Genomic DNA, 11436 nt, shown 5'->3' with positions numbered 1-11436 from the left:
TAATTTGTTTTATTGGGATGGCATGAAAGGAGAGGTGAGGGAGTATGTGAGGAGGTGTGACATTTGTCAAAGAATGAAGAGTGAGAGTAGCAAGCCAAGGGGTTGATGCAACCATTACCGATCCCTACTCATACTTAGGAGGATGTTACCATAGATTTTGTGGAGAGGTTGCCACTCTCAAATGGTTGTGATGAGGTGCTTGTGGTGGTGGACCACTTGACCAAGTATGCACATTTCATCGCAATAGTGCATCCATACACAGCCAAGACCATTGCTAGACTTTATGTGGATCAAGTGATAAAGTTTCATGGGATGCCGAGAAGCATAATGACTGATAGAGACCGTGTATTCATGAGCAATTTTTGGAGAAAGTACTTCAAGATGCATGGGACGAAGTTGGCCTGAAGTTCAACCTATCACCCCCAAACCGATGGCCAAACGAAGGTGACCAACCAAACTCTTGAGCAATACCTTAGGTGCTTTGTGCACCAATACCCGAAGAAGTGGGAGGAGCATTTGGCAGAATTTTGGTACAACACATTATACCACCAGTCTATCAAGATGACACCATTTGAGACACTTTATGGGAGGCCACCATCGGTGCTTGTAGCCTATGAAGTGGGGGAGTTCACCAAATGAGTTGGTGGATATGGAGCCTAGAGAAATGGATGAAGTCTTGAAGGAACTCAAGAAGAATTTGGCATGTGCTCAAGACCAAATGAAGAGGCACTTTGACAAGGGAGGAGTATGGAGTCCTTTGAACCGGGTGAGTGGGTCTTTCTCAAGTACCTACCAAGAGAGCACAAGGCACTATCCAAGGCAACATTGAGCAAGTTGAGGGCTAAGTATTTTGGCCCATATCAAGTGTTGGAGAGGTGCGGACAGCTTGCTTACAAGCTAGATCTACCGGCAAAGGAGAAAGGTTGGAGATATAGCCAAGGTGATGAGTGAGATGCCCATGGCAGATGGAGACAGAAGAATGGCAATTTAACTCGAGAGGATCACGGTGTATAGGCTTGTGAGGAAGGGTGGTCAAGTGAGAACCGAAGCCATGGTTCAATGGAGGGGGTTCCAACCGAGGATGCTACATGGGAGAGTGTTCGGATGCTCAAGGATCAATTCTCAGATTTAATCTGGACTTTGAAGACAAGGTCGATCTTGAAGGGAAGAGGATTGATGGAGATGCAAGAATGGTCATTCGTAATGTCACTAGGAGCTCTAGGCATACCGAGACTAGGAGGGTGGTATTGGGGTGCATGCATGGCTCGGGTGATGGGCGCCCAAGACCAGGTCAACTAGAGGATGATCAAGTTGTTAACAAATTCCTTGATTTTAGAGGTTGGTTGGCAAATCTCTTGAATTTAGGGGAGGAGGCAAACCTCTTGATTTTAGGGGAGGAGGCAAACCTCTTGATTTTATGGGATTGGGTGGTTGCTAGAGGGTTGGCCAAATATCTCCTTCAAATTAGGGAAATTATCTATTGTTAATTTGTTTGAGTTTGTTTCCTTTAATTTAGGCATTTGATAAGATTGTTTCTTTAAATTTAGAAGTTTGATTTATGTTTGAAATTAAGGTTGTTAGAAGGAGTACTTAGGGCAAAGATGGTCAAAATCCTAATGAAACCCTACGATTAATTTCAGTTTTTGGCTTATAATTCATTATCATGCTATTTTGAATAAATGAGAATTTTTTCTTCTAATCTCTCGAGAATTGAGTGCTAGCTAGAGTTAGTCTTAATTTTCACCATCATACGAATCGGTTATTGGTATTGCATTGAGATAATCCTAAATTTAATCATTCAACACGCCACAAACACTTGAGTAAGAGTACGCTTCCATCAATATTTCATGGACCCTATATTTTTATCATGATTATTTTCAAATTAGATTTTGTGGTTTTTTGTTGGGCCCACGTAATTAAAATTCATGACAGACCGATTACTGGATTTCAAGGTTTTCCAAGAAAATCCATTTTCCGTGAAAATGCTCGCTCTTGGTAAACCCTAGACGGAACCACTAGGAGTTTTGCATCAACAAGCTCAAGCTTTACTGGGGAAGCCCGAAGAAACATGCATAGACCACTGTGAGTGTAATTTCTTTACAACGAGTTCGGCATATGATTCGTACATACTCCAACAATCACCTTCTTCACGTCCTGTTTTCTTTCACAGGGTGAGGGCTCCTGTGCGGTCAGTTGCGGAGTACTTGTGCAAATCGAAACAAGTATGCCTCTCTACTATGAATTTAAGAGATTCAGTCCAATGTGAATGGCATTTTCTTTTTCTTTCATCGGCAATTCTCCGTGTCTGGTTTCTGAGAAAGCCTCCGAAAGTAAAGAAACTACATTTTCAATTTAGTTGTGATGAAATTATTGCCGCTCCTCGAACAAACTTGGTGCCGTTACCTTTGTCTTTTTAACAATTTAGCACTTCATTTGTCCTCGGTTTCTCTGAGAAACCAAATAAAGGATTGTAAATATAACTTAATTTATTTCATATAATTTAGTTTTAGTCCTCACAATTTGATCGCAAGAAAATTATTTACTTACAACTTTTGGCATTTATGATATTTATCGTTCTTTTTTCTGCTTGAAGTCACTATTGTTACTGGGACGAAGGAATGTTGCTGAGAACCTGGGATTTTACCGAGCCCTTATGACAACAAAGGGTAACAATTATCTATGGAGTACTTTTATATTGGGTTGTACCAAATATCAATTGCATGTATATTTCATTGGCTTCACTCTTTTTAAAGATTTTGTTTCCAAGCAAAGACTTTGCATCTGTATCAGCTTTGGAGTTAGGGTAATCATTGTTCACTCTGCGTTTAGCATACCTAAATATTTGTTTTTGCATGAGACAAAATTGACATTTATGTATATACAGGGTAAGGGTGACGCTCAGCTAATTATCATTGTCTTGGTCAGTCTTTACCAGACCAACTGCCTGATACTGCTCAGGCTCAGCAAACAGCTTTTTTAGCTTTTCTTCAGGATTTGGCCCAAACTGTTTGGCAGATTCCCTTGTGTTATGCATCTATTCGTTGTTTTCAACTGTTGGGCGAGACAAGCTACCTTTAGCTAGGAGCTTCGTTTCTTTCCGCCAAGCTCCCTGGAAACAATGTTCGACTTGCATGCGTGTCCAAACTTATTGAGTCCTCTAGTTTTGAAACTTGCCAGGTCTTGTAATATGTTGTTCTAATATCTGTATCCAACTCAAATCCTCATCTTCCTATCTGTGGGGTTGGCTAATGAATGACTGTTTGATTGCTCATAATCATGTACATTCATGCTACTTATAAAAAAAATATGAATCAAACTTTTGTTATATTTTTCAATAAAATCTTGAATGCGGAATTCCAAATGCAGGTGTAGAATTTTTAGCAAATGGAACAGAATCAACTACAAGATCCTTACAGATGAAAATTGTGGATTCACTTCACTTGGGTGAGAGGAGCAAGGCTTCTAATCTGCTATTAGATCTTGGCCATGGAAACCACTCATTGAGACCTGATGATTTTGTTCATATTCTTAACTACTGTGCTAGATCACCTGATCCATTGGTAAGCTGAATGACGGAGAATTTGAGTACTGTTCCATGTTTGTGTGTGGAGCTAGGGCATCTGGCATCTGCACTAGATCCCTTATCAGTGTGAATGACTTGACTAGTTGATAAAAATAAAATAAAGTATAATACTGCCCACCACGGGTTTATTAAGTCTAAAGGGGAAGAATAAAGAAAAATCCTGCCTAAAAAATTTAATGGATTTAATTATATGCTTAAGTTGATTTGGTGGAGAACCCCCAGAGAACTTATCTAATGGTTTTGGATAACTGTACCATGCTGCCATAGCATTTGCCTCATTCTTGGAAGGTGAGGTTGGTATCCTTTATCTTTTCAGCATGAGAATGCTCACTATTGTTGAACTCGAGTCTCAGACTTATCATTTAATCCTTTTCCATGTAGCATTAATGGCATTTTTTTTTTTTTTTGGCATGCAGTTTGTCATGGAAACTTGGAGGTTAATGGAGGAAAGGGAGATTGGCGTGGACAAACTGTGCTATTTTCTTATCATACAAGCTCTTTGTAAAGGGGGTTACTTGGAGGAGGTATAGGCCTCGTTTGTTTAAATAGATGAGATGAGATGAAAGTTGAAAGTTGAATAAAATATTGTTAGAATATTATTTTTGTTTGTGATTTGAAAAAAATGAATTTTTTATAATATTTTGTGTGAGAGTTTGTGAAAGATGTAATGATTAAATGAGATGTGATAGTCTGTGAAAACAAACGAGGCCATAATGGCCTATTATACAAACTTAACATGGTATCTGCATTATGTACTTTTCTACCTTATTGAGGATATATACTGGTTTTTGTGTTAATTGATTAGTTTTATGTCATGAACATAACAATATCAATTTGAACTTTGTATCTTGGAACTATAATGGTAAAAATGGGTTATCTAGATGTATTCTTGGAAGTTGATTGATGAACTGTCCTGCCAAGATTTCATGTGCATATGGTGAAAAGAAAACAGAGAGGGGGAAGGGGGAGAGAGGATCCTAGGAGACATGTCTGGCTATGAATACATCAGAGATGGGTACTGTCTATGATTACAATGGCAGTTACTGGTAGAATATATGTATCATACAAGCGCCTGTAAATTGAAATTATAATGAACTAAGCATTCATGTTTCTTGTACTTTGTCAGGCACTGAATTTGATGAATTTTTTTGAAGAAAAGCATGGAATCTATCCAATTCTATCTGTGTGCAATAGTTTCCTCAGAGCCTGTGCCAAGATGCGAAGTATAATCCATGCCAATCAATGTTTGGATCTAATGGAGCACCGAATGATGGGGAAGAATGAAGTAACATATTCAGAGCTTCTTAAGGTGAACTTACAAAGAGTTTTGGTTTCAGTATGATTCTTATGATTGGGTTTTCTTTTCTTCTCTCAACGGCACAAGCTATATCTTTAATACATTCCTAAGGTTTATTTCTTCCCTTTTCAATATTTCTACTATTGGTTTTGTGACATCTTAAACAATTTACACATATGAAGTAGTTTTACTGATGTAGGGGTGCAAATGTGTGGTTTGTCACAATTGACATAAACGTTTTGAGTTATGAAAAAAGATCACCGCCGAGTCATATGCTTGTTAGTGAACAATTCTTTTTATAGAAAAAATTTTCAGTGCTTACCAACCGCATTAGGGAGTTTTTTTATCTGGTTTTTTGCAATTGAAAACTGAAGCATCATCTGAACTTTATTCCACTTCTTGTTATAGTTACATATTTAAGGAGAAATGAGGGGAACATGTTGGTACCGCAAAGAGATGCAGAAGCGGAGATAAAATCTGATATATGGTGATTGTGATTTACTTCATTGGGGCATGTACTTATGAAGTAGCAGTTTAGTTTCATGAATATTTATTGAGTAAAATATACTTATGAAAAAGAATATTTATTGAGTAAAATAGTATCTAGTAATATAGTTGGTTGTTGGTCGGAATATGAGTCAGTACCTCATATTTATCTTGTTACAGTAACTGCATAATGGACACTTACCCAAGAAATTTTAACTTATCCAAAAAAAATGTATAATATACTTATATGTAATAGGTTACCAACCTGAGGCAGGTTGCAATTTAGTAAGTGCAATATGGGTTATATTTTCGTTTCATCATCTAGGCTGTGAAATATTTAAGGCAGATAAAAGCTGTTTTTTTGTTTTGAAGTCTTAAGTGAAGATTATTCTTTTCTTTGTGTTTTTGTTTTGTTCAGTTTGCAGTTTGGCAGCAAAACCTGTCTGCTGTTCATGAAATCTGGGAGGACTATATCAAACACTACAGTTTCAGCATCATTCCTTTGCGGAAGTTCATTTGGTCTTATACAAGGTTGGGAGACTTAAAATCTGCATATAAGACTTTGCAAAATATGGTGGCTTTAGCCCTCAGGGGTAGCATTTTTGTTAATAGAACTGCTGAAGGAAAGCTGTATTCTTCAAGATTGGACATTCCTATACCTTCAAATGAGGCTCTAGGCTCAATGAAGTTTGACTTGCAGGGGAATGAACAGTCTATTCCTTCCGTTTACTGTAAGAAATTCAATAGTTTTCCCAGTAACATAGAGCAATGCAATCCTAGCATGGAGAATAGTGAAGCTGATAATGGAATAAGTATGCTTCGTAAATCTGAAACCATGCCAGTTACGAAGATTTTGAGATGGTCTTTCAATGATGTGATACATGCATGTGCACATGCTCGCAATTGTGGGTTGGCAGAGCAGTTGATTTTACAGGTATGATAACCATTTATTTAAGTTTGTCATTGCTTAATTCTGTTTGAAACCTTTTCTTCTTATGAAAAAGAATATATATTTTTTTTATTTCTACAACTTTTATGCCCCATTATGTCTCTGCATAGCTTCAACAAAAACTGTATCCTCTCTCACAACAATAATTTTGTTTTCTGTTTTTACTCTGCATTATTGTTTACTTATTGTTTTTTCCTTTTTAGTTTCATTTGCATTTGATTCATCATCTGATCAGCATTTAAGTGTGTAATTAAGTAATGGCCCATTTCTGTCTAGATGAAAAATCTTGGGTTGCAACCGTCGAGCCACACATATGATGGTTTTGTTAGAGCAGTTGTTTCTGAGAAAGGTTACAACTATGGCATGGAAGTGGTAAGTTATATTGATTAATGAATACATAAGCTATCTTCAGAAATCGCTTTCTGCCAACTTGCTGGATATTCATTGCACCCTGTTTGGCCTTCTCTTTATATGAGATATTTTCTATGTAAGACGTATTTTCTCCTTTTAATACTTTTGCAGTTAAAAGTAATGCAACAGAGGAATTTGAAGCCATATGATTCTACTCTTGCTACTCTTTCAATGGATTGCAGCAAAGCGCTAGAACTGAATTTAGCTGAGTCCCTGCTGGATCAAATTACCGAATCACCATATCCTTATCCATATAATGCTTGTCTTGCAGCATGTGACAGATTGGTGAGTTGAAATAATTGTTGGAGTCTATGCTCAACTATGTACCTTGTACTGTTTTGTTGTCTCCTTTTTTATTACTTCTCAAGGCTATGAGATGGAATATCCCTCCAGTGTATGTTCACCTTGGGTCACAGTGTAAAGACAAGTTAAATGTTGAAAGGCCAATTTGCTTTAACTATGTTTCTGGTTAGAAAATGTTGTAGCAACCTTTTATGCAAATCATGTGTCTTCTATTCTTGTTCTTGGAGAAGTTATTGCTTAATTGGCTCTGATATTAGGATCTACATTTAATAGGCATGTCAAATAATTTGCTTATGTTAGCTGGGGCTACAATATAGAAGCATCAAGTAGGATTTTGCTAGCGATTCTCCACAAATTCATCTCCATCAAAGGTTATTGTGTTAATATTAAGCTGAAGTTCACTAGCACTAGATTGCTAATTCTGTTAGAGTTTATTGGTCTCTCCATCTAACCAAAATTATGTTGCATTGTATCCACAGGACCAACCTGAACGTGCAGTGCAGATATTGGCTAAAATGAAACATTTGAAGATTCTGCCAGATATCAGGACATATGAACTGTTGTTTTCATTATTTGGGAACGTGAATGCCCCGTATGAAGAGGGAAATATGCTGTCACAGGTAGATGCTGGTAAAAGAATCAATGCTATTGAAATGGATATGGCGAAAAATGGTTTTCAGCACAGTCATTTGTCAATGAAGAACCTGGTAACTCCTAGTCTCATTATTTTGATCCTTTTAATTGAAACTGACCTAAATAGAGTTGACTGCTTAAGATAAAGATTGGATTATCACGTCAGGGTATAATTCAATTGCTATATTGTCATACATTTTTACCATCTGTTTATGAGATAACCAAGTGTACTTTTGTGCACTGATGTTCATAGGGACATGTGGCATGTTTCTTCCTTGTTATTCCATGGAGCTAGGAATGTAAATGGTGTATAGGATGTACTCTTTGATTTGTATTTCTACCGTGGAGCTAGGAATGTAAATGGTGTATAGGATGTAAATGGTGTAAATGTGGTAGGCTTTTTTTTCTCTTTTTTTTTTGTTCTGGACCTCATTTATGGTACTCATTCATTTTTTCTTCTCTCCAGTTGATAGCTCTTGGAGCAGAGGGAATGATACGAGAGCTGATCCAATATTTACAAGTGGCAGAGAACCTTTTCTGCCGTAATAACACTTTTCTCGGAACAGCTATATATAATACGGTGTTGCATTCATTTGTTGAGGCCAAGGAAGTAAGTAGTACCTGCACTATGTGATTGTTCTAGTTGTTACTTCTCTGAGGCATGGGGGTTATTTATAACGTGTTTGCCCATTCCATATTTCTGGTTGGCATGCAGAGTGACATGGCAGTAGAAATATTCAAAAATATGAAGTCATGTGGCTTCGCCCCAGATGCTGCGACTTATAATATAATGATCGATTGTTGTAGCATTTTAAGATGTTTCAAATCTGCTTGTTCACTGGTTTCCATGATGGTGCGTGATGGGTTTTATCCTCAGACATTGACTTACACTGCTCTCATAAAGGTATTTCTATGTAATCCCTGATCCTGCTGTATGTTGTTAGAAGTATGCATCTAAAAAGGTGCTGTCTTCATATACAGAGACGGAACCTAGGGGACCCGTAAGGGCCATGGCTGAATAAAATATCTTTAAATATAGTTACATGCATATATAATTTAAAATTAGTCCAATGTGAGAACAATGGACCACTCAGTACCTGTCCAACTGTCTTCTTATTGCCCTTGTTGATCAACAATTCTGATCTCATATGCAACCACATTTATGCTTATGGTTTCAACCCACGGTCTCTTTTCAATTTCCCTCCACCCTTGTAACACCATCAGTTCAGTTAGTTTTTATGTCGGTCACCTCCGAAGTTTTCCTCGTCTCTTCAGCAGGTGCTACCCTATAGTCCTGTAATTTAGGTTATACTCTCTCTTGTCTCATAATTTTTTATATCAGTACCGTTAAAAAATAATTATCAGTAAATAACAATTTTATTGATGTGTAATTAATTTCTTAGCAGTTAACATCCTCATATTAGTTACTCCAGCTTATGAGAGATGTTTCTTGATGTCCCAATCCCAAGTTATAGATCAATCATAGCTCTTCTAGTTATATATTGGAAGCTCTCCATTAGGTTATCTGTCATGCCTCAAAATTACAAGACACTACACAGTTAACAGAGTGATATATCACTGGAGAGGCTGATACACAGATGACTGACCCTGCAATAGCTGTGATTCAAGGTAATTTTATTCGTACTGAATGGTAAGGCAAAACACGCAATAGTTATCCAGGAATGTGGGGAAACCAATAGTATGTTAATTAGCATGCGACTCCAGTTTGCTACTCATTGTTTAAAAGATGCGTACTGGTTTTTCACGCTGGAATACGTTTTAATGATTATCAGATTTGGCATTGATGACAACAAATATATATTGGATTTGGAATTTTCAATATACTTAATGCTGAGTTTAATTTGTTCCAGATTCTTTTGGAAGATGAGAATTTTGATGAAGCATTGAATCTTTTGGATCAAGCGTTCTCAGAAGGGCATGATCTTGATGTGCTTTTATTTAATACCATTCTTCGAAAAGCATGTGAAAGGGTACTGAATCTCATGTCCTGTTATCCCTTCCCATCTCTCTCCCTTTTAGGTGTTGAATTTGAAGTATGTCTTTTGCAATTCTTCATTTGCTAAAATCTAAAATGCCCAAAGTAAAATTTGTCACATATTTTTCTACTTTCCATGCATTTGTACATTTATAAACATCTATATGATTTCTTCCTATACTATCTTCTATTGTAGTTACTTCAAGTTTAATATTAGTATGAATACTTGATGCGTGTTTGGAAGGGTAGGAAGACCTCACTAACTTCCTGCCTTAGTTTGCTTCTTATTTTTCCTCTGGATGTATTCCAATTATGACGACCATGCATGCAATGTTAGATTTGTGCCTTTCATATAACATGAAACATATTTGTGCCTTCACGCACACCTGATGGATGTCAAAACATTTGGGCCTAGCACTTCCAGAAGAGGTGTTTGCTTAAAAATAGGGAGCCAAGATTTGCTTCCTTTCACACATTTTTTAATTGAAAAATCACCATTTTATTTCATCTATGATAATTAAAGCCACAAGTCCTCAACCTGGCTGTTAAAAACACAAATTGCAACCTTAAGTTAGACCTATACAAGTAGTCATGAGAAATGTAGTTTGATTGTTGTTTCTTGGGCATGTCAGGTATGTTCCATTTTCTACTACTTGTCTGAAACATTGTTATCATTTTTCTTCCATATGTCAGGGAAGGATTGATGTAATTGAGTTTATTGTTGAGAGGATGCACCAAGAGAAAATCCAGCCTGATTCATCTACCTGCCATTACGTGTTTTCTGCATATGTGGACCAGGGTTTTCACAGCACAGCTGTAGAAGCATTGCAGGTTTTGAGTATGCGAATGTTGAGTGAAGAAGATGGCACTCATCATGAAAAGACACAGTTTGAGGATGATTTTATCCTTGCCGAAGACTCAGAAGCAGAGTCGCGGATACTGCAATTATTCAAGAACTCTGAGGAGAACGTTGCTGTTGCACTTTTGAATTTAAGATGGTGTGCCATACTTGGGTTCTCAACTTGTTGGTCACCTGATCAAAGCCCATGGGCTATAAGGCTCGCAAGAAATTATGATACCAGAATAGGAAATTGATGTCAGGAATGGGATGTTTTTGGATCAATTCTCACCTAGCGAGTCTTTCATAATTTAGTCATATGATTGAGGGCTTCGCCATTTTGTCTTGATAGTTGACAGAGGATAGAGCTGCTTAGTTGATCATTGGCAAGCTCGGAAAGTAACAAATCCCCGAATTATGAAGCCATACTCTGGAATCGGTTGATTCTCAGAGGCAGAGGACTCTCTGCAACATTTCTGTGCTGGAAAAAAATGGGGCCAACTTTCCTAGGACTCCAGAAGAGAGTCCTCTGCCTCTGAAAATAAAGTTGACAGAGGATACAAGTTCGTTGAAAATAAGATGAGCTAGCTGGCAACGTGTGATGAATTATAATTGCCCATCGGCTGGGTTGTGCTGTAATATTTACAGTGAACGCCTCCTTTTTTGAGTGAGGGGGCAATTTGTTTTGACGAATGATTTGCAAGATGATCAATATTTATTGTAATGTTTATCTGTGGAATCTTTTTTTTTTTTCTTTTTATAACAAATCAAGCTCTATTGAATACAATGAGGAATATCTTCCAAATCAATAAGAGTATCTGTAAAAAAAATTTTAAACATAAGCCCACACTCTTGCACATCATTTAAAAACATGTAATTTTATTATTTTACCATGAAATATGAAATAAAATAAAGTCACATATTTTTTAGTGATGTGTAG

General features: G+C 37.1%; 1 protein-coding gene across 7 annotated transcripts; it reads left to right on the top strand.

The window, feature by feature from the left end:
• Positions 1–1926: 1926 nt before the first annotated feature.
• LOC121237310 (pentatricopeptide repeat-containing protein At1g76280) lies at positions 1927–11220 on the top strand. 7 transcript variants are annotated; one of them, XR_005934902.1, is made up of 15 exons: positions 1927–2082; positions 2171–2222; positions 2594–2666; positions 3367–3560; positions 4000–4107; positions 4710–4892; positions 5785–6300; positions 6592–6687; positions 6838–7011; positions 7509–7736; positions 8129–8272; positions 8378–8566; positions 9229–9291; positions 9534–9653; positions 10352–10390. XR_005934902.1 is itself a non-coding variant. In XM_041133997.1 (14 exons), exons 1-14 carry the CDS (start codon positions 2069–2071, stop codon positions 10751–10753), a joined length of 2460 nt encoding a protein of 819 aa, XP_040989931.1. In that variant the 5' UTR covers positions 1927–2068; the 3' UTR covers positions 10754–11220. The 7 variants fall into 7 exon arrangements, 4 of the variants coding, with proteins under 4 accessions (XP_040989931.1, XP_040989930.1, XP_040989932.1 ...); XR_005934901.1 differs by having other exon boundaries at positions 9229–9653; XR_005934903.1 differs by having other exon boundaries at positions 9069–9653.
• Positions 11221–11436: the final 216 nt, after the last annotated feature.

The sequence above is a fragment of the Juglans microcarpa x Juglans regia genome, chromosome 6S, assembly GCF_004785595.1.
Source record: "Juglans microcarpa x Juglans regia isolate MS1-56 chromosome 6S, Jm3101_v1.0, whole genome shotgun sequence".
NCBI classification, from domain to species: domain Eukaryota; kingdom Viridiplantae; phylum Streptophyta; class Magnoliopsida; order Fagales; family Juglandaceae; genus Juglans; species Juglans microcarpa x Juglans regia.
This window is presented reverse-complemented; position numbering and strand designations above follow the sequence as displayed.